At 31.1% G+C, this 24,886-nt stretch overlaps 1 protein-coding gene across 1 annotated transcript; it reads left to right on the top strand.

Moving 5' to 3' along the window:
* Window positions 1-5,717: 5,717 nt before the first annotated feature.
* LOC125840905 (uncharacterized) lies at window positions 5,718-7,403 on the top strand. The gene is made up of 2 exons (XM_049519881.1): window positions 5,718-6,365; window positions 6,459-7,403. The coding sequence occupies exons 1-2, from the start codon at window positions 5,852-5,854 to the stop codon at window positions 7,163-7,165; spliced, it is 1,221 nt and encodes a 406-aa protein (XP_049375838.1). The 5' UTR covers window positions 5,718-5,851; the 3' UTR covers window positions 7,166-7,403.
* Window positions 7,404-24,886: the final 17,483 nt, after the last annotated feature.

The raw sequence follows: 24,886 nt of genomic DNA, 5'->3' as shown, positions 1-24,886 counted from the left end.
ACTAGAGCATATTTAAGCGATATACAAAATTGTAAAGAAATCTAAACCTATCTAATTATCTATTCGTTTTTAACTTGTTTTTTGTTTTTTAAAAAAATAAAAAGAAACTTCAACTATAAATAATTATCCCTAAAATTCCTCACCCACTTACTTAACTTCCTTCCCCAAAAAAACTCAACCGTATTAACTCACTAAATTTAAATACGGTAATCTTTTCTTTAGTTTTTCCAAGAAAAAGAATGCATCTCAATAAAGGAAATTCAAAACAATAATAATCCTTACCATTCATGGAAAGGTAATTTTTATTATTTTTATTATTATCTTTTTCTTCTGTTTTATGTGGTTTACATTATCAATAATTGTACTTTATTTTGGAAGTTCTAGATGTTGAAGATGATCAATTGATGAAGTTACGATCAAGCCATTTATGTGATGAATATATGTTGTTGTAGAAAGAGAAACACTTTTAAGACTATATTCGATAACTATGCCATGCATGTAATATTTTTTTTTTTTCATCTTATGTTTTGTTTTAAAATCAAACTGTGTTGATGTATTTACATATAATTTATGATTCTTTGCTTACTGCATATTTCATATTTATAATTCTTTAATCTTATTTTTTTAACATGCAGTTAATGATGAAACTATAATGGAAATTTTGAATTGAAAGATTAGAAGTATTTGAATTAGAAGATATTATATTTTCAAAAGAAAAAAAAATATTAACTTAATTAAAACTAGATACTCATGTTCATAGAATTCTAAATAAACTCTTACTATTTCACAAAATTATCTTTTCATATGTTAATAAATGTATTTAACTATATTTAATTTACATATAAATGAAGATAATAGTACTATCTCTCTATATTAATATTAATATAAATGAAAGTTGACATATATCTGCTTGCAATTTATTTATTTATCGGATGATATTGAAAACGTTAATATGACAACGATTTCAACAACGACTACAATGATAATGACGACGACGTTGATGTTATCGATATTACAACAATGAAGATTAAAGTGGACAACAAAAGAAATAGTAAGATGACGAAGGAGATCAAGAAGAAGAAAAAGAAGATCAAGAAGGAACATACAATGACTGAAATGATAAAAGAAATACAACAAAGTATATCATCATTTTTCATTTAGGATCATTTCAAGATTATACTGGCAATGGTAAAGGAATAAACATTGATAGTTTCATTTCATCACCATAATGTGATGATTTGTATTTGTCGGACTATCACACTTCATTCGTTCTTTAAATGTCCAGGTAAATATATCAATGTTATGTTGAAAATTCATAAAGTAAAACATAAATATAAGTGATAATTTGTAAATCGTATAATATATAATTTGCATAAACTTTCTTTTCTTTATAATATGTAAAGAGATAAGATTTATTACCCACAAAAGTTTTATGTGGGTAATATAGATTTTCTTATGTGGTTTTTTTTTTAATTGTTGTTTGTTAGTTTGTATTAAATGTGTAAGATTTGTTTCTGAGTTGCAAATTTTAAAAGATCTAAAGAAAGAGGAATATTTACGAAAAATTACATATTTTAAAACAAATTAAAAAATAAATATATTTCCTTTTAATTTTTAAAACATTCAAAAATTTAAATTCGTTATTTTAAATAATAATCAAGAAATGAACAATTCCATGTAATTCTAATCATATTTTCATCAAATATAGCTAGGATATAAGAATGAAAATTAACTTAAATTAAAATAAAAGCTAAGTAAAGACTTTCACTAGCTATCCATGAATTATGGATCCCATTAATATGAAAATTGGGAGTTTTAAATTTTTAAAAAATACGTTATAATTTTGTGTTTAATTTTTTTTAAAAAATATGTTTTAAATTTGTGTTGCAAATTTCGATCGGTGATAAGTTTGAAAATTAATTTAAATGGAAAAAATGATGAGTAAAGACTTTCACCAACTATCCACAAATTATGGAACCGTAATGTGAAAATTGATAGTTTTAAATTTATTTTATATTCTAAAAATATTAGCAATTTAATTCGTCTTTTTTTCTTTTTCTTTTTTAAAAAAGAGTTGTTCCAAGTAGTTACAACTATACTTTCATCAAATTTGGCTAGGAGATAATTTTGAAAATTATTTTCAATTAAAATAAAATACGACGTAAAGACTTTCACCAACTAGCCGTGAATTATGGAATCCTATTAACTGTGAAAGTTGAGCATTTTAATTTCTTTTTTAAAATAAAAAACTGACAATTAAATCCTAATTTTAAAAATAAAATAATTTAAACAATTTCAAGTTATAATAACCATATCTTCATCAAATTTGTCTAGGAGATAACTGCACACACAATTTGAAATAATATCAACTCAAAATAAAGATATTAATGTTGTTATCTTTTTACTTTTTAGTTAATAAAAACAATGACAAATATAATAAAACTAAACATAAAATAAAATATTTAAAACATTAAAAATAATAATCAACCATTTGGATTATTTACAAATATCCAAAAGAAAAAAACTATTTTTAAAATTACCTCAACTATTGTTTCTTTTTAATTTATTAAAATTGATTTTTCTAAAAACTAACAATCTCAACAATATGTCAGTTTTACCTTTATATTCGGTTACTTCCTTTTTAAAAAAAATTACTTTCACTGGGGTTGTATTTATTAAGATTATTTTTACCTTAAATCAATTTTCTATCATATTGTAGCACAAATTTAATACGGAAATTTCTTTTTGTAAAATCTTTTGATTTTCAATAAAATATATATAGAAAATGTATCAACATACCATCTAATCTTATGATATCAAATATTTCTTATGAAATGTTAGATTTAATAAATTACTAACATACTTTTTTATTCAAACGATATGAATAAAGTACAAACAAATAAAAATATTTGAAGTATTTGATATTTGATCAAAGATAAGATGATCATAAAATTAATAGTATCCTTACAAAGAATTTAACCTGATATATTATAAAACTAAAAGCGTAGCTGATATAGTTATAGTTAAAATAAATTGTGTACTAATAATATTAATTCAATGTGCTCAAATAAATAAGTTAATGATTTGTATTCTTATTATTATATTATTATTATTATTATAACAAATTAAATATACTATTAAGTGCATAATATATTTTTTTAATTATAAAATTATTACATTTTAAATCATACGCGCAACACGCGGGCACGTATACTAGTTTTATTTAAAAATCGAACAAAGCCAATCATATAAAAAGAATTGAGGAGATTCATAATTATCTCAACCGTGATGCTCCATTTCCTTTCAAAAAGATAAGACTCTTTTTTTTATTCAAACATTGTGACGTCCTAACTTAGATTTTTATAACATTCATTCATAAATTAACAACAGAAAATTAAGGATATGTCCCTCAAATTATATTGTTTTTTATCTAATCTATTTTGCTTTTTGTTTATCCATTTTCTATTATTATATAAAATGAGTCACCTCTCACAAATTTATTTATTTTAGATAGAAAAAATAGAAGTGATTGGCAAAAGTAGGTAATGGTGTGTCAAAAACGAACCGATCGATAAACTGAATCGAAAAATGTTATTGGTTTTTGTTATTGGATTATAGGGTTAACAGTTATTTAATGGTTTTATAAAAAAACAATTATTGGGTTATCGATTTGATATTGATTTTTTTAATTTGGGTTATGGAGTTAACTGATAACCCATTAAGAATATAATAATTTACTATTTTAATTTTTAGTCATACATAAGTATCAAACAAAAAATATTAATATAATCACTATATTTGACTATAACTATAAGGACCCTACACAATTAACATTATTTAATTAACTCTGTTCTTTGCATTTACCTTTAGGTTCACAATGTCAAAAACCTAAAGAACTAAGAACGACGACGACTAGGGTTTGTAACGACGACGGCAAGGATTAGGCAACGACTAGGGCTGTGAATTGTGCGTATTTGCTATACTTTTACTATACTAAGCAATATTTTTGCACTGAATGAGTAATTAGATTTCTCTTTTTTTTTTTTATTTCGTGTTAAATTGTTGGACTTGTCATATAATTGTTTTGAAAGCATTTTCTTATTGTTTAAATCGAAAACCGAATCGTTAAAGACCAAAACCAATAAACTAAAAACCAATAACAAATATTTTATTATTTTGATTATCGATTTAGCATATTTAAAAAATAAAAACCAATAATTTTTAAAACCAAATCGAACCGAACGATACACATATTTAGGTATGATTTGCCGGCAGAAATGATGGAGTGGTGGTCAAGCAATGAAGAAACCAAATTATTAAGGTCAAAAAAGCTCACACCAGTGTTGACTATCCAGACACAAACACTCCCAAAAATATCAACTTTTTTGTTTTATGTATATGTAAAAAGTCTTTTTTTTTTAAAAAAACAAACAAAAAGCACGTAATCAGTGAAGTTTTGTTTTAAAATATGATAAGACTTTGTTTGAAAAATGATAATTGAAATTGACGTAATTATAAGAATAAATAAAATATATATATATATATATATCTTGTTGATGTTAAATGTTTTTTTCTCTTCTATTTGTCATTTTTAATATATTTAAAAAGATTACTTTTTTCTATTTTATTTTTAACATTAATTAATCAATCGTCAAATCATTTTCTACGATAAACATACACATCAATGAATATTATTATTATGGTAAAATATTTATATTAATTTTTATTTTTAAGTGACAAAATCCAACATAGACAATAATAAAACTAGTAAAAGTGAATAAATAGTGTAATTTGATTCTTTTAATATAAAAATAAAATAAAATATTTTAGAAAGTGAATCTTAACCTACTTATTAGAACGTATTTATTTTTCCTATAAAATGAAATATTTAATTAATTTATCGAAGAATTTGGTTTGGCATTAATGTCGGGAAAAAAAAAGATGAAGAAGTAATACTCCTTTTTATTCCTATTTATTTGTCTATTTTTTATTTAACACACTTATTAAGAAAATAATAATTGACATAGTAAATTTATTATTTTACCCCTATTAATTGATAGAATTTCAAAAGTAATTTCTCCATTAGGGATGTTTTATCTTTTTAAAAAATATTAATTCTCTAAATAAATTGAGGATATAATAGATTAAAAATATATTATAATAACAAGTAAAAAGAAACAAGTAACCAATTAAAATTAGACAAATAAAAAGGATAGAGAGAGTACCAATTAAAGAGATTCCCATAAATAAGGTTAAGGTTAGGGTAAAGTGGTAATTACCACTCCATGTCTTTAATTATTTGTTCACTTTTGAATTGATATATTTATTAAGAAAACAATAATTGACATAGTAAGTTTACAATTTTACCTCTATTTTATGAAATAGATGAATTAAAAACTTAAGATTTTCAAGATATTCTACCTTTTTTTAAGTAATTAATTAAGAATATAATAGATAAAAAAAATTGTCATTTCTTGATTTATTAAAATTGACAAGTAATTAAGGACAACTAAAAAAGGAAAAATGAATAAATAATTAGGAACACATGAAGTATTTGATAAGTATTTTGCCCTAAGATATAAAATCGTCTTTGTTAGGACGTGGGACTTAGAATTTAGTCAGGCTCCAAAAATACGAAACGACATTGAGAAAATAAAAAAACCTCTCAAGTTCCATTCAGTTTTTCTTCTTTCCCTAAAAATCAAATTTCGTGTCAAGATCATGCCATGTCCGTACACTCATAACCTTCATCCAGATTTTCTTCTTTCACAATTTTCTGGGTTTTTAGCAGTGTGACACTTTGAATTTGATTCAAAGCTCCTTTTTCGATCGATCGGTTATATAATTAAGGATGCCTTTTCCATGGAAGAAGGTGAAGAAAACAAGCATTTCACAATTGGTGAAGGACCATGTAAATTCTCAAAGTGGATCTCCTCTTATGGTGGAAACCGGTTTTCCAACTTCTCTTGTCGATCTTGTTGTCAAGAATCGCCGAAGATTCAAGAAATCCTCCAAGAAAAAAATGGCCGACGACCCTTTGTTCGTTACATCCCCTTCCCCTCCCCATCCCTCTTCGTCTGTAACTTTACCTTCCACTTCTCAATTCATGATTGATGATAATGAAGTTCCTCCTCTGATCCGTGTAGCTGAAGTGGAAGGTGACAAACCTGAATCTTGCAAGATGAACAACGAGAAAGAGTGGGGTAATGGTTGTCTCAGTATGAATCAGGGGTTGGTGGCCGTTTTGAAGATATTTCTCGTGGCGGGTTTGGTTTTAGGGATGAATAGTCTTGTCATGGGGGTAACCATGTCAGCCTTCTTGTTGTTTTTATTGGAATATTTAGGAGAACGTTTGTATGGCTTCTTTTCTGGACTACAGAGGAGGGTTAGGTTGATGATACAAGAGATAAGGGACATCTTTAGAGCCAAAGTGGTTGAAGAAGAAGAAGACGATTGTGTTTTTAAGGCACCTTTGGAGCTGTCAAAGGATGGTTGCTCTGACTTTGGATGTCAAATTCAAGAAATTGAGGTTGCACAGGTTGAGGATAGTCAATGTATTAGGGATGGAAAAGCGAAATGTGTAGGGGTAGATGTAATGGAGAAAGGAGAGGAATCTAGATATGATTTTTGTGAATCCAAAGAAAAGAAATCTCATCGGGCAAAGATGAAATCGAAAATGAAGAAACTTGTTCCGAAGAAGTTCAGAAAGAAAAAAGGTTCAGCATTGGAGCGTCCTATGCTCCTGGATGAGATAGATTATGTTATTGAAGGAAAGACGGAAACTGAAGGTTCCAGTGAACAAAAAATGCAATCCAATGGTATAGTTTCATCAGTGGCAAGTAGCATAGATGATAAGACAGATATTGTTGAGGTTGTTGGTAGTGCTGGAGAATCATCTGAAGTATTTACTGATGCTAGTGTTGAAGAATCATTTAATGGTACTGACGACAAGGCAACCATTGTTGGGGAAGAAGAATTGACTGGAAGAGAGCATAGTTCTATGTATATTGCTCTCCTTTTGGTTGTTCTAGTCGGGCTTATTGGAGGTCGGGTTCTTGCACTTGTTTTTACTTTAACATGTTGCTTGATGTTGAAGCGAGGTGAGGGAATAGGAAGATTCACAAAATTGCCCGTGATCAGGTGTTTCACAAAAAAGTTCAGTTAGAATTTATTAACTCATTCATAGAAGCCCTTGAAAGTATGTTCATAGTGCTGTGTGAAGTGCTGTTTAAGCCTTCCTTGATCTTTAGAGCTTACTTTGATGGAGAGTTCAACCTTTGGTTGACCACTCGACCATTGGTCTTGTTTTATGTCCTGTAAAGTTACTCAAATAAGATTAACTTTGTGATACTCTTGTGTCTGAAGCATTGTTTTGCATAAATAGTTGACCCCGTTTTGTCTTTTGCTCTCTTGCAGTTTTTCTTGGTTAATTTGTCAGTCTTTTTGCCTTTCAGTCCAGGGGATAAGTTGCAGTGAGTAAATCAGAACATGGCTAATCTTAAGCTTATTCCTTTTTGGAACCATGTGTTCTGGTGTTTCAGTTTTTGCTAAGATATTAAGTGTTTGATGTCACATAATTATTTATATTACCCACAAAAAGCAAGTGAGGTTAGGGGATCTAGAAAGAACAGTAGGGATCACTGGGTATGTTGTTGTTGAATGATACTTATTTGGTATTTTTTTTGGATTGAGGTGTAATAGTTGTTGGATGATATTAATTTCTGCAGATATGACCTAACAGAAAAATACCAAGGGAATGTTTAACCCTTGTTTTTCGTGATAATGAATATTTCATTTTTTGATCTTTTTGTTATTGGTACACATTGTTTCAGTTCATTGGTTTGTTAGGCTCTTATGCTTGGAGTTCAGCAGGATTAGCATCAGTTTAGTTTGCGTTCTTCAATGTTTTAGCTTCTTATTCTTGAATGTTACATGTATATATGCTGTGTGATAGCTTCTGCCTAAAATTCTATTTTATGCAATGGTGGTATATCTTTGGCTTCGTTCTTGAATGCAAATTTTGCTCTTTTTTGTTGCTGGTGTTATGAAACTGGTTCATTGCTTTGCTACAACAAATAGAGTCTTGACATTGACAGTTAATAGTCCGAATTGAGTAAGTATGCTGCCTTCCTTTGCTTTGTGCCTCTGATCCAGTGGCCTTGTGTTTTGTGTTGATATATCCGATTTGTACTTGATAGGATTGTTTAGACTAAAGGAAGTTATTTTTGTCTTCTATTTAGTCCACAAAGTATGGTTTAAGGAAAAAGTAATATGCAAATAACTCATCCCAGATAAAACCTTGCTGCATGTGTTGATAGACACAACTAATATATAAGTGGAAAAACTATTGATACTTTGATATTTTTAAGTTTTAGCTATGATTTTAGTTATGTTGGAAGGACTTTAGTTTTGCTTGATTACACTTATATATAGGAAGATACACATCATATTGGTCGATTGATTCAGTTACCAAGATGAAACAATACAACTCCTTTCTTTCTCTCCTCAATCCAGGGCTACTGGATTGTGCTTTCACTGTTTAGATTCCGTATTGTAACATGGTGTCAGAGCTTGGATTGGCATAGCTCTTCTTCTCTCCATATCAGTTTACCCTCGCCAGGAAGTTAATTGCATAGACAACCGTGAGTCGCGAAATTAGGCTTCTCAGCGCAGACGAGGAATTGATTTTCTTCCCAAATTTTCTGTATGCTCTTCAAATTTAACAGAGTTCCTTTTTTGGTTGAGTCAGACTAGGAAGGTATTGTTTTTCCTTGTCTACGGTTTTTGGCTTGTTTCCCTAATTTCGCCTGATTAGGATTGATACATATGGTATTTTCCCCTCTTCCTGATTATTGAATGAGGAAATGCCTCCCAGAGGTAAATATGACTACTGCTACAAACATAGAAAAGGCCCAAAATAGTCCCTCATCTTTGGATTAAGACTCAAAGTCATCCTTGAATTTTCACATGGAGCATTAATAGTCCCTCATATTTGCAATATTGGTGTACTTTTGGTCCTCCTTCAAAATTTTGCGTATTTTTTAACATTAATTTTATTCATAATTTATGTATGAAATATTTAATCGTTATTTTATATATTTAGTAAAAATAATAACTCCATGTGAGAGACTGTGAGAAGAAAAACACCTTGTTTTGTTTAGTAGAAATCGTATTGCAGGTAAAGTCGAGAGGTTCATCACGACGATTTTACGTGCAATAGTACAATTTTTTCTTTTCTTGCAATGTCACATGTTAAAATGTTCTTAGTTTAGCTGCAGTAATATTTATACTGAACAGAACAAGTTCTTCTTCTCACCTTCTCTCACATAGAGTTATTATTTCTACTAAATATATAAAAAGGCGATGAGACATTCCTTACATAAAATTATGAACAAAATTAATGTTAAAAAATAGGCAAAAATTTAGGGGAGGACCAAAAGTGCACCAATATTGCAAACATGAGTGACTATTAGTAGTCCATGTGAAAACTCAATGATGACTTTGAGTCTTAACTTAAAGATGAGAAACTGTTTTAGGTCTTATCTCGCTACGAACACATCTAATGTTGATTTTGCTCTTGTTACTATCCAATCTTCAGATCCATACTACTTGCATCCTCTTGATAGTCCAGAGAAGGTGTTAGTTGCTTCTAAGTTCAATGGAACTGGATATGGGGAGTGGAGGAGGAGAATGTTAATAGATTGTCTTGCAAGAACAAATTAGGGCTGTTAATGGAACCTAAGTACGCCAACCCAAAATTATCCTTAGTTTGAAGCATGGTGTAGGGCAAATGACATGGTGCTTACCTGGATATTAAATAGTCTAGAACTTAAGATCAGGGAGAGTGTAATATACACATAAAGTGCAGAAAAACTACGGAAGAACACCGAGAAGTGATATGGACAGGCAAATGGAACTAAAGTACACTAAATAAGAAAATAATTGCTTCTATTTTCCATGGATCTTCAAACATTGCTTCATATTTTCCAAATTGAAGAAGTTGCAGGTCGAACTTGCGTATTCAATTAATTACCTACCCTGCTTGTACATGTGGTTGCAAAGAGACTTTTTCAGAAAATGGAAGCGGAACAGGGACCAAATCAGTTTCTGATGGGAAGAAGGAATCAGAATGCATTTTCACAGAGCGTAACTTTTGACAACAAAAGGATTAACATGTTCTGCAGATATTGTATGAAACCTGATCGTGTCATTGGCAACTGTAGAAAACTTGCTCATCAGAATAGTCAAAACAGTTACCAAACAATTTCAATTGTGCAAATAACTCTTCAAATCAGTACAAGAGGGCTGCTGCTTGTGTGTAGGGAACTGATCCTCAAGATCAAGTTGATATGAAATCACAGATTTCAGGGACGTCTGGGCTTTGGCCAACCTGAAAGTAAGGGAGTGTAGTTTTCAGGCATAGTATATAAATGTGTCTTTTAACTTGGCTTCAACTGGCATTTATGCCCTCCAAAATAGGTGTTACATGTGTCAGTCAACTTCACAAAGCATCAACCACCTTATGCTTCACTACCCTTTTGCAACACACTTTTGGAACATGTTCCTAGCGCTTTTTGGTATTAGTTGGTCCACACCCTTCAATATCAGAGATGCCTACACTAGTTGGAGCTCTATGGAAGTTAGAAAATCCATCAGGAAAATTTGGATCATGACCCCAACTTGTATTTTTTGGTTATTTGGAATGAAAGAAACAAGAGATATTTTGACGGAGTTTTAGCTCCAATTTCTAAGCTTAAGGCTAGTTGTTTGGTCAACCTTTTTAGTTGGGCCAACTTTTCCCCTGTGAATAACTTAGATCACTGCCTGGAGTTTGTCAGCTCCTTCCTTAGCTTCATAAGTTTTTCTTCTTACTGAGCTGACAGATCCCTCCTTTTTGTATCTTTGCATCTACTGGATGCCTTGGTAAAATCTCACTTCATCAAAAATAAAATAAAATTTGAACAAGTAGACATGCGTCCTGCATAACATATTACACGTAGGACGCCAGGTAGGACACAAAACTATCATGTAACACGAATATGTCTATTTGTTCAATTTTATACAAGTTTAAGTGTCTACTTGTGCATATCTAAAGTTGGAGGACATAAATATTAGTTGAAGTCAAGTTAAATGACACATTAATATATTATGCCTAGTTTTCACCAGAGCAGTTGACTCAAATGATGCATGTGCTGCAACAAATGATGAGTGTACATATTCTGACCAGGGCACCTCTAATTCTACTTCTGCCATTTATGCATGTTTGGTAAACACGTCTGATTTTTGTTTCTTTGCTTGTAATATGTTTAGTGTAGTTGATAATCCTTGGATCATAGACTCAAGTGCTAATCATAATCATGTAACTCCAGTAAAATCTTGTCCCACAAACATCACTCTTCTTTCAGTTCCTTACCGTATCACCTTGCCAAATGGCTACATCACTTGAATGGAACACTAATGTTGATCTCATGTGATCTAGGATTTGGAGGTTGTGGGTGTCACATCGTTCAAGTAAAATAAAATGATCGGTTGCTTTAATTTTGGGTTACTATTCGGGTTATTAATATTTTTCCATTTTTATAAACAAATCAATCAAACATGCATGTTAGTAATATTTTTCTTTTAGATATTTCGAGATAACTAAACAATTCAATTTTTATTTCCTTTTAAGAATTAGAGGTCTTATTCGCTGAAACTTTGAGGAAAAAAAAAGATTTTTCACATTAAAATTTGAGCTTGAATAAACCATCCAATAGTATTAACTTAATATATTCATATTCCATTGACTTAATATGTTGTTGCAAATATGTAGCAGGAAAATAATAAAATTGTAGTTTCAACCTAGTCATGTTACTTAGCAAGAACGTCGGTGAAGATCGAAAGAACCTTTAAAATTAAAAAAACTCTAATAATAATATTCATCATTTTTAAAACTACTGTTTAAATATATTCTTAATAATATTTATGTCACGTTCATAATTCAATACTCATTAATTGATAAAGAATAAACATGTAACACTCATATCAAGAGATTAATAATTAGTGAAAGAGAAAGTTTTTACTAAAAAATAATTATGAAAAGGGGTCAATTTGAATTAGAATAGTAAATAAATAAAAATGAATGGAAGAAAAAAAAGTTAATGCCCTTCACGCATTAATGAAAAAGACATAAAAGAAAAGAAAAAAAAAATAAAGAAAGAAAAAGCGACACCTGTGAGCAAGCCAAAAAATAGAGCTGCTAGTGAGCTTTGAACTTGTGTTAGAATTGAGGCAGGCTAACTCCTGCGCCAATTGAGCCGTTTACCATTTCATGTTGTGGGTGGCAAAGTATATATATATTAAATTGTTATACATACATATATATATATATATATATATATATATATATACACAAAGCTTTTTCCGAGATCACTGGATATCGTGACACCCCCACCCGTCCACATAGATCCGCCACTGATGTTGACACTCTATTTTGACCTTGGTCAAACTTAAACATTAGATATATGTATCACGGGATACAGGTTCACTAGCTTCCGCAAACGCAGCCTGGAGCCTGCAAACGCGAAGGGCAATTTTGCCTGCACCAGTTGATGTATTTTGCCCCAACTTTGAAATTTTTGACGGGGTGCTCAGGATTTGCTCAGAACCCCGTACACACAAACGTAATATGTTACCCCAATAAACTCGACATTTCAAACTCAACATAGATGTTGAAACTTCTAACCAATGTCATCTCGATAAAAAGTGAGTCACATATCCAAGCTCCAATTTAAGCCAAATTCTATAAGAGGGCTCAGAATGAGCCAGAAGTCTCGGGATCCGCACAAAAGGTCCTTCAAAATTAAAATCAATGTTTCGAAGCTAACAAAACCATCAGATTTACATTATGAGGCCGTCTTCTTGAACTTTTGACCGAAGTCAACCGTTCAAATTTTAAATGCTCCAAAACACGGAACCTTGCACAACACACAAACGAATGGCCAGGTGATAGAAGTGTCAATCCCAACAAGTCATAAATGACTTGGGGCCACTACATAAAAATTTAAACGTTGACTAGATCATAAAATAACATAAATGGTCTGGAGGGTCATTACACTCATCCTCGAGATGGTGGAGTGGGAACACTTTCATATATATATTTGTCACTTTCTTGATATGACCATAAGAGAAGACAAAAGTGTGAATATATAGGGTTAGAGAGGGGATCTAGTTGTAATTATTGAAACCCAATGGGTCATCCCAGTACGGATCTTATTGGGTTAAGCCTACAATTCCACCTCACAGGATCCACCAAGAACATACAGTACACAACTTAATATCAATTATCACACTATAATTAGACTCACGTTTATGGACTACCATATAATTAAAATAGTTAAAATATAATTAAATATTAAAATAATTTAAAGTCATTTTTTCAAAAAGTACATATTCGACAACTTAAAACATCTAAACATAAATTTAAAATGATTCAAACAACTCTATAATAAAAATACATCAAGATTTCATCAAATTCCATCAAAACTTCAAAATTTAAAAAGAATATCAAGTGGATTTATTCTTATGGATCCTAAATTTTGAAAATACAATAATTCTCTCAATTTTAAGAGTTAGAAAATGAGCGACTTATCAAATCAAAGCACTCAACAAGAGGAAAAAAGTTTCAAGGTTGCAACCTTATTTTGTAAAAATTTCAACAACCAAATTTGGAATTATAAAATCATAATTTCTAGTAATAAAATTTTGATATTAAATGATGCCTTTTAGGCTCTGATACCACATGTTATATTCTTAATATAAGAAAATTTTAGATCAAACGTGATAATATGAGATAAAATAGGTAAAATAAATTGGATCATACGATATACTTATTTAGTCATAATGAATTATAGGACGAACTCGATTTTCTTCTTACCCCATAAGACAACTACCACACACTTACACATACCACCTCACTAGACTTGTCAAGCACATAAAGTGCATGCCTCAAAATCAAATATCACATTGTCTCATATAAAGAAAAAAATATATGTTTTAAAACTATGTGGATGACCATGTGACCATTCATTGTACCTAACTATTATGCTCAAGTAATGAGGTCAACACACAATAGCATGTTTGTATATCCAAGTAACTTAAATTCATGAGGCTTATAAATAATCTATTAGTTACTCATCTTAAGTACGAGAAAAACATAAAAGTGAAAACAAAGTTACTTGCTACTACTCTCTCTTCTTTTCTTCTTGTCATTTTATTTTTTCACATATTCTTTATTTTATAACACATTATCAACACGAATTTGTTCATTCTTGATCAAGAATCAATGGCATGCTTTTGTTGCCCAAATAAGTCTATATTAATTTTTCTTCACATATAGTGATAAATATATTATGTTGGTTGATCTAAGACTGGGCATCGGACGGGGATGTACCGGTACGGTCCGGTACCATTCCAGTCTGGTAGTCTACGGGACAAAACGGGACACCGTGAACCGATACTCGAGACGGGACGGGATGGAACCGAATATTCATTCAGGTAAATTTTGGTTCCGATCCGGTAATTCGGTTAATTATTTTTTATTAATTAATTTATATTTTATAATTTGTATCCATATAAATAATTAAAAAAAAAGGCTGAAAACCTTTGAGGCTTTGACCTTTCGTCCTTTGAGGCTTTGACCTTTCGTCCTTTGAGTCTTTGACTCCTTTCCCACGGCCCCAAGTCCCTTTTTCTGAAAAATTGTCTGCCGCCTGCCCCTTTCCCACTGCCCCAAATCCCTCGTCCCAACTCCCAAGACTCCCAACGGTAATTTTTCCAACGTCTCCATTTCAACGATAATATTTCCAAACACATAATTACAAATTTCTAAAAGTATATATACTCCCTCTCTTTATACACTACAAAAAACCACAAATTGCCAACAGATTTTACTAACAACTTCAGTTGGTTAGTATTTTACTAACAAATTACCAACATATTTCTAACCGAATTATTTTTGAAAACTTAACAACGAAATTCTAACAGATTCCCAACCAAAATATTACCAACAAAATATTTTAGTTGGTAAATACGGCGGGAAAAAATGGCGCCAAATTTAGCAAATTTTTATTAATGGATTACCAACTGAAATATTACTAACGCACTTCTTTTGTTAGTAATATTACCAACGAAGTATATATCGGTTGGTAAATATGACAAAAAAATTGTTTATATAATTTATTAACAAATTACCAATGAATTACTAACAAACCATTTACCAACGGCAATATTTTGTTGCTAAATTACCAACCAAATATAAATGTGTTGGTAAATTAGTAACAAAATGTAATTTGTTGGTAAACTTGCCAACAAATATCTAATTAGTTGGAAATTTTGCCGACGAATAAAGATTGTAGTTTGTAAATTACTAACATAATTAAAATAGTTGGTAATATACCAACCGATCATTAATCCATTGGTAATATTTACCAACATATTAATTTTTAGTTGGTAATATTACACATGAATGTTTAGTTGGATAGTAACTATTACCAACTGTGATAAAATTTATCGGTAAATTATTAAATTACTAATTGATATTTGAATAGTTGGTAAATTTACCAATTGAAGTTAAATTGTTTGGTAAATCATCATCTAGTGTTGAAACAAAAGTAATATTAGATTAAAATCTTGAAGAAGCTGAAGGTGAAATTTTTTTCAATGCACTAACGATGAAAAAGATGAAAATATGGTTAAGAATATGGACGCTCATTGAGATGAACAAAATAATGACGATGCCTTATCTGATTATGAATCTGAGAAAATGGAGTATTTAAAGGTGTCAGTGATGATGAGAAAGCAATTGTTCACCCAATGGAAAAAGTACGGTCATCATTTTGATAAAAAATGACCTTCCGGAGCTAACTGCGATGACCAAAAATGACTTTGCTCAATATCTTTTAAGGTTTAGCCAAAATTTGACTTTGGTCAATATTTTTGGTAAACATGCTCGGATTAGAATTTCATAGTGTGATTAGCTTTATGGAACGCCATTTTTTATCTAATAGAATGGTTTGTTCGGGTTTCGAGGTTTTCATTTTCAGTTAGTGCCGTACTTAGGCATTTTAACTTTTAACTTTTGGACAAAAATTTGATTTTGCTCGACATTTTTTGTAAACGTGGTCAGATGAGAATTTCGTCGGCGTTGTTAGCTTCGGAAGGTCATTTTTTATCCAATAGGATGGTTGGTTCAGGTTTTGAGGCTTCCATTTTTAGTTTGTGTTGTTGGGCGTTTTAACTTTTAAATTTTGGCCAAAATTTAGATTTAGTCAATTTCTTTTGGTAAATGTGCTAATAGTAAAATTTCATCAGTGCGGTTACCTTTGGAAGGTCATTTTTGGTCTAGTAGGATGGTTGGGTCAGTTTTTGAGGCTTCTATTTTCAGTTTGTGTTGTTAGGCGTTTTAACTCTTAAGTTTTGGCCAAAATTTAAATTTGGTCAATATTTTTGATAAACGTGCTCAGATTAAAATTTCATCAGCATCGTTAGCTTCAGAAGGTTTTGGTCTAGTAGGATGGTTAGTTTGGATTTTGAGGCTTTTATTTTCAGTTTGTGTCGTTAGGTGTTTTAACTTTTAACTTTTGGCCAAAATTTGACTTTGCTTAACATTTTTTGCAAACGTGCTCAATGAGAAATCCATCAAAGGGCTTAGCTTTGAAATTTCATTTTTGGTCTAATATGATTGTTGGTTAGGGTTTTAAGGCTTTTATTTTCAGTTTGTACCGTTAGGTGTTTGTTTTAACTTTTAACTTTTGGCCAAAATTTAGATTTGGTCAATATATTTGGTAAACGTGGTCAAATGAGAATTTCATCAGTGTAGTTGTGTCCAGAATGTCATTTTTTGTCTAATAGGATGGTTTGTTCCAGTTTTGAGGTTTTCATTTTCAGTTTGTGTCGTTAGGTATTTTAACTTTTAACTTTTGGCCAAAATTTGACTTTGCTTAACATATTTTGTAAACATGCTCAAATGAGAATTTCGTCAGTGCGGTTAGCTTCGGAAGGTCATTTTTTAACCAATAGGATGGTTGGTTCAGGTTTTGAGGCTTTTCCATTTTCACTTTGTGTTGTAAGACGTTTTAACTTTTAAGTTTTGGCCAAAATTTAGATTTGGTCAATTTTTTTGGTAAATGTGCTAAGATTAAATTTCATCAGCGCGGTTAGCTTTGGAAGGTCATTTTTGGTCTAGTAGGATGGTTGGTTCGGGTTTTGAGGATTTTTTTTTCAGTTTGTGTTATTAGACGTTTTAACTTTTAAGTTTTGACAAAAATTTAACTTCGGTCAATATATTTGGTAACGTGGTCAAATGAGAATTCCATCAGCGTAGTTGTGTTCGAAAGGTTATTTTTTTGGCTAATAGGATGTTTGGTTTTTGTTTTTAGGTTTTTGTTTTTCAGTTTGTGCCGGTAGGCCTTTTAACTTTTAACTTTTGGCCAAAATTTGAGTTTGGTCAAATTTTTTGTTAAAGGTGCTCAAATGAGAAATCCATCAGTGGGCTTAGCTTTGAAATTTCATTTTTGGTCTAATATGTTTATTGGTTCGGGTTTTAAGGCTTTCATTTTCAGTTTGTGCCGTTTGGCGTAAATCTTTTATGTTTTGGCCAAATTTGACTTCGGTCAACAGTTTTGGTAAACATGCTCGAATGAAAATTTTGTCAATGCGGTTAGCTCGGGAAGGTCATTTTTTGTCTAATAGGATGGTTGGTTCAACTTTTGAGTCTTTCGTTTTTTGTGCCGTTAGACATTTTATCTTTCAAATTTTAGCCAAAATTTAATTTGTTAAAAAAAATCATAAAGGTGCTCGGATTAGAATTTCATCAGTGCGGTTAGCTCCGGAAGATCATTTCTGGTCTAATAGGATGGTATGTTCGGGTTGTACGAAGAAGTAGTAGAGGCCTCTTTCTTTTGATTTAAGTCTACAATTGTGATGAACGTGTCTATTGAAATATGTGTATTACTATTAATATTAATTAATATCATGTACGAACTTTAAAAAAATTAGCTATAAATCTTTACTAGACCTAATTTGTATTAGAGAAAGCTCCAATATGTTATCGAACTATTAGAAATGACTCATTTAGTCAGCACAAAATATCTACAATTCATGGATACACAAATATATTTTATTGGAAAGTTAATTAAAGTAGTTGATATATATATATATATCATGTGAAAATAAAGATGTGTCGTGTAACGTGTTTACATACTACACTCTAAATAATTTTCTATTTAGTCAATACGAAAAAAAATGACACATTTCTTTATATGAAAAATCTTTCAACATTATCAACATTTTATCCACGTTGGAACTCACTCATTCGTGTCCAATTAAATTAGGCATAATACATATATTGGACCTTAAACTTGGCTTCAAATTTTAACTTTGACCTCCAACTTTCATAGTGCACAAACAAACACTTTAACTATCCAACCTTTTAATAAATAAACACGCGATTTTTGGAGCCAAGAGCGTGAAATGCAAACGCTGCCACGTGTATTAGTGAGCCACTCAATGGCTGCCAACTAATTAAACACTTTACACGTGCATTTTTTAACTAAAAAAAATAAAATTAATTAAGGGTAGAGTTGTCATTTCAACATTTTTTTTACTGTTGTAGGCCTCAAATATCACTCCTAACTCGCGCAAAAAAACGTGCACATCACGCGTTTTGCCAGGTAAGACACGCGTGTTTATTTATTAAAAGGTTGGATGGTTAAAGTGTCTGTTTGTGCACTATAAAAGTTGGAAGTCAAAGTTAAAATTTGAAGCCAAGTTTAAGGTCCAATATATGTATTATCCCATTAAATTAACTATATCAAATAAATTAGGATAAAAAAAAGTACGAAATACTTTTTATTTATATTTTCACCCTTATATTTTTTTTTAAAAATAACCCACTTAACATATAAATATATAACTTAGTAGATGACATTTTATTAAATAATATAGAAAGAAAAAAATGTTTAGTTATTTTTTAATTTTTCTTTTTGTCATTACAGACTTGGGTAATAGGCGTGAGCTAGTGTGTATTTCCTTTTGTTCTGAGTTATCAAATGAAAGGATCCCAAATTTAATTTTAAAAAAAAAAACAAAAAATGTCCAAAAAGAACAACAAAGGCAGGAGATATTAACAAGAAACAAAAATCAGCTCACTTGATTCTTACTAGTTCGAACTAGGTAATCTTCATCAAGAATCTCTAAGCTGCAGTGAACAAGAACAAATTCCATCAAGAATTTCTAAGCTGCAGTGAACAAGAAACAAAAAGCTGAATGAAGAAGAACAAATTTCATCAAGAATTTCTAAGCAAAGCTAGATCGAACTGGGTAATTTTCTTACTGATCTGTTTTCTAAGTTACACTATAGATCAATGATAGATCTCCTCTCAAGAGTTGAACGGATTCAACTACAAATTGCCTAAGTTTTCATCTCAAGCTCTAATTCGCTGCAGTGATTTGATATATGGAGTATTTCTTAGAGCAAATAAGGTCTTTAATCTTTCAAGAGTATAACAACTCATAGACTGCATCTCATATATACAGAAAGACCCATATCGTGTTGCTGGGTATGTCTTCATCCCCATTCACCCTTCTTTTGTTCAATTAATCATTGCATGTGTTGCTTGTTTTTGCTGATGTACTTAGCTTGTTGTAGATTTCATGCTTGTTTCAATTCCTACATATTATTACATTTTTATTATTTTAATTTCATCAATTTAAAGATTGGGTTTTGTTTTTGTCTTTATTTCTGGTGAATAAAAAAGAATCTTAAAAGAATTGTACAAATACTTCAAATAAAAATTGGAAAAATTCATTATATTTGAAAGAAAAAAAAAGAAAAGTTGAAAAGAAGAGAAAAAAAGCAAAAACTTTTCCGCTAAACTCCCCACCTCCCTAAATTACAGAGACTTTTGCCACTATTCAGTTTTTTTCTCTAATTTCTGCCCACGTTCAGTATCAGTACTTTCTCTAAATCATTTTCATTTTCATCTCATTTTAAAGATTGTCTCCGACGACACTCACTCGCAATTCATCTGTGGCTCTTGGATTCTCAATTTCACTATCCTTTCCGCTAAGTGGTAAGTATTCTTTATCAATCTTAGTTTCTCCTTTTTGTTTGATACAATCAGTCAATTGTAGAACTTCAAATGTGCTCTATTTGCTCAATTAATATATAGCATTCATAGAGTGAATATATAGACTTGTGTTTTTGAATCCCCTGTCAATTTCTCTAACATAGTTGTGAATTGGGTTCACTATTCGGTACACTATTTTTGAGCCCCCAGCTAAAAGATAAGTTTATATTTTTATAGATTAAGCCACATCATTCAAAAATTAACAAGGTGATTATGGAATTTCCTAAAAGTACTTACTGTTTGAAAGTGCAAACCATTTTTTTAACCTTCTAACAACAACCTGATTATATCTTTTAATCTTTAAAGTGATATTATATTGAGCGGCCAAAAATAAAATTCTAAACGCCACAGTTAGAAACACTTTTGAGCAAAACAAAAGCTCGGGGTATTGTGGTTATGCCTCCGTCATATTTATCGTCTCCTCTAGTAGATGTTGCAGAGCCATTCCAATGTGACGGAGATGGTTTAAGATTTGATGTGGTGTACGATAATTAAAATGTTGTCCGAAATGATCCAAATGGAGAATTCATAAATTTAAGAGATGAGAATGATGATTTAGATGATGAGACAGAATTTCATGATGAACCAGAATCAGAATCAGATGATGAAAATAAGAATGAAGAGGCATACTGTGAAAGTGACAGTGAATAGAGTCAAAGTGCTTAGCTCTAATCTCTTCAAATATAAGAATTAGAGCGACTGAAACGTAGTATATAAGCTGATTTTATTTCAATTAGATTTTATATTTCTTGCTGACAAAGTTCTGAATTTTAAATGTCACCAATTTATATTTCTCCTTTACCAGTGTAATTATTTTGTTTTAATTGTTCTCCAGGTTGTTTTGTTTGAGCAACTATCCCTCACTCTCATTTCGTAATATGAAGTAGACCATTCTAGATCTATGGTTTGAATAGTGATGAAATAACTTTATTCTTTGCAGTGTTTATGTTTTTATCTATTGTCTAGGTTAACACATTTTTTTAACTTTTCAGAGGCATCTTGTTCTTGAAGTGATATATCTACTAATTACCTGTTCTTGTTATAATTTGACCAAACTGGCCATGATTCAATTATTATGTTATTATTTCATCCATATGTAACTTTGAAATTGCAGATATGGCACCAAGGGGGGGGGGGGTGGACGAAGCAGATATTCTGGAGAAAGAACATCAGATCTAGTGACATCTCCTTTAATGTCTAGTTTCACACCTGATCAAGCACCATCATTGCCTGAAGTGCCGACACCAGTTATGCTGGATTCAGTTGTTGTCAACATATCGGTACCATCTTCATCTGTGGGGATAGAAACACCTAGAAATGACATTGTATCTACAACTTCGTCAAATATCTTTTTTTTTTCATTGTTCCCAGGGATTTTTTGGGGAATCTGCTCCCATGCTGCAAACAGTCAAATCTGAACTGAACCCTGTCGCTCTTCTTTCTTTCCTCGCGAGACAACTGATGATATCCGCACCCGAATTGAAATTGTCCTAGGATGGTAAGTGTACAACATCGTTTCATTTACATTGTTTTGCTTCAGGCAATAAAATAACCCATATTGATGTTCTTTCCATACTATTTTTCTATAAATCTTTCAAAGTTTTGTTGGTTTTCTTAAATTGCAATGATGGGAATGAATTACAGAATTGAGGTGTTTCTAAAAAATCATTCTTGAAGAAAGTAGCTTGTTAACTGATGTCTACATTTCTCTTATATAAGAAGCAATAGTTGAATGCTGCTACAGAACATGGTAAGGAATCAAATTTGTAGAATGAATTTCCAGAACTTTTGTTCTTGATCTACATGTTCGAATTACAAAGTTGAATGTGTAGTTCCTAGAACTTTTGCTCTTGATCTACATAATCAGATTGTGTGGGAAAAATATTGTTTACTTTGCTTTCACAAGTATGTTTCTTCTTTTCCCACTGGATCATATCTTACTAAAAGACTAAGAATTGGTAGGAATATGTGAAATTCTCTATAATTTTCTTAAGCTCATTGAATTCTATGTCTGCATTTGAGGTACTCATCTGATGAATTCAAGAGGCTATTTTGTTGTTATTTGCATAATATGTTTATTTGAAAACAGAGAACATGAACTGCAGAGTACATGTTAATTATTTTGAGTGATATTTCAGTTTATGTTTTGCTTTTATTACTCGTTGGTACTTCTTGTATAAGGAAATAACACTTCTGAGTTTGAAAATGACATACTTGAGCCTATTTTTCTAATCAATAATTGTCTTCTATTTTACTCCCACCCTGTAGTTGTTTTTCATGTAGACATCAACTACATGGTGCATTTTTTAGAATCTGATTTGATATTAGTGTCTATGGTGTGACATTTCTTTAATCTCAACAGTCCTTATTTCCTCAAGTTTCTCTTATCTTTTGCAGTATATCATTAGAATTCATACTAGAATTTTTTTTACTTGTTCCAGATTAAGCTTAGATATGAATCTACGTACTGAACCCAAGCTTAGTATGGGATCCTCACAGCTAGTCATTTCAGGATACGATAATAGTAGGATTTTATAAGTTATGTCTAATCATGGTCTCTTTGATAATACTTTCATAAATTTCATATTATTCTTCCTTACTTCCTCTACATCTTCAGCTCTTATATGTCGATAAAGACACTGATAATACACTCTAGCAACTGCTTGATGTACATAAATAAAATTGAGTATTGAAATAATTACATGTTATATTTATACAAGTTTGGAGCCAAGTAACGATGTATCTCGGGCAATCACAAAAATCTTTAAGGAAAAATTGGATCCCGAAGGATATGATTGGAAGTCAGTTACACCGGAGATTAAGGACTTCTACTGGGAGGAGTTTAAGGTAAACTATACTATCCGTTTTTCTTAGTAACAATTGATTTATTACGAAAGTAGAACTGTACAGATCAAACAAGAACAAAAGAAAAACATAGCTGATGAAACAGAACCACTACAACTAGCTAAAAGATAAACTTAGGTTGTCTCATCTTCTACATCTAGAAAAAAAAGAATATTTAGGGATACAAGTTCATCGTTTCTAATAATGAAGCAAAATTTCCTATTGTTATTACTCTTATGAAACACCTCTTGGATAGCTTGTCTAACTATAAATTCAGGTTGTCTTGATGTGCCTTTGAAAATATGTTCATTCCTTTCCATCCAAATATGGTATACACTACCAGCCAAGACAACTCTCTTTATATCTGCTTTGTGACTCTTTCGTTTCATTAAATTACTTGCCCAGTCTACTTCATCCTTCCGTCCCATAGGAGCTCTTTTTATGCCCTGCCACTATAACAACTTAGTCCATACGTTGTGGTAGGAAGTACATTGATAAAGCAAGTGCTCTATAGTATCGTTTGTATCTCCGCACATTGGACAACTCATATAATCAACAATGCCCCATCCAAGAAACCTATCTCTGGTGTATAATCGTCCCAGTATAGCCAAGTACATAATGAATGTCCATTTAAGTGGACCACTGATACTGCAGTTAACCTCCTTCATGAGACTTCTTGATAATTTCCTCTAATCGTCACATATAATTTTCTAACAGAGCATTTGGCCTTACTTCAAAGTTTAGCCTTGTTCATTCGAGCTTCTTCAATATACTTTCTCTCTTACCAGACTTGTTTCAACACCCATTATACTTGTTTTGGTACATCTTTTGATACGTAATTGTGTCTCCTTCTACTATAATATTCATATACTAATTATACCCATAAATTCCATTTTACTATCATTTAATTTATGTATTTTATTCATTTAAAATTTCTATTATATCAATTCATGTGATATTTTTCTTTCCCTTTTTAAACATAAGTGATTCCATTGGAAAATGACAACTGAAGGTTCCATAAAGGATCATTTTATGAAAAAATGTTCAATACAATACAAGGGTATGTTATGTGAAGCAAGATCCTCTGAGGAGAAACGAAAAAATATCCCAAAATCTGTTTGGGAGAGCTGGAAGCCTCACTATGATACTGAGAATTTTAAGGCTAAATCTGCACAATGTTCCAAAAATCGACTAAGTGAGAAATGTGGTGAAGGATCTGGTCCCTCGCGCCATACTGGAGGCTCCCGGACTCACCGAGAGCATGCAAAAAAACTAGTACAATTATTTTCATTTTGTCAAGTTACAGTTTTTTCAACGTTATTCCTCTAGCAATAACTTTGATGAATGTGATTTCAATTTTAGGCGTCTGTTCTTAGACGGCCACCTCATCCACACGAACTTTTAAAGAAGACACATACTAAAAGAAACGATGAGTTTGTGGATCTGAAGTCTAAGAGCACATATGTAAGTAACACCAAACATTGTTGATTATCTTTCTTAATTTTTGTTGAGAATTTACTTAGTCGTCATTCATCATGTTTATCCCAAATATTAAATACATGGTTATAATATTTGAAGATTATAATGAGGGAGGTTAATGTCATATTAGTGCAGTTGATGTCTCTATATAATTTTCCAGTGTGGATGAAATCTTAACAGCTAACAAAACATCATTGTGCATCACTGGCCCTGCTTTATCAGTGCAACCGAGACTATCTATAATCTCTTGGTCGGTGACTTCAGTACATAGAGTAGTTTGCTGTTCTAGAGTAAGTGTAGGTCCCCTTCTCATAATCAATGTCTACTGCTGGTAGCGTAGGAGCTGCAGAACCCATAAGATTCTTCTAAAATGTAACATTTTCAGTTTGTATAAC

This window comes from Solanum verrucosum, unplaced genomic scaffold (assembly GCF_900185275.1).
Source record: "Solanum verrucosum unplaced genomic scaffold, falcon-dt-bn FXZP01000194.1, whole genome shotgun sequence".
In the NCBI taxonomy this organism is placed as follows: domain Eukaryota; kingdom Viridiplantae; phylum Streptophyta; class Magnoliopsida; order Solanales; family Solanaceae; genus Solanum; species Solanum verrucosum.
This window is presented reverse-complemented; position numbering and strand designations above follow the sequence as displayed.

Excerpts from the sequence above, each read along its gene's own strand:
- LOC125840905 (XM_049519881.1), top strand. The coding sequence starts at position 5,852 with ATGCCTTTTCCATGGAAGAAGGTGAAGAAAACAAGCATTTCACAATTG. Across the intron at positions 6,366-6,458 it reads AGAACGTTTGTATGGCTTCT|TTTTTAAGGCACCTTTGGAG; the intron begins TTTCTGGACTAC and ends AAGACGATTGTG.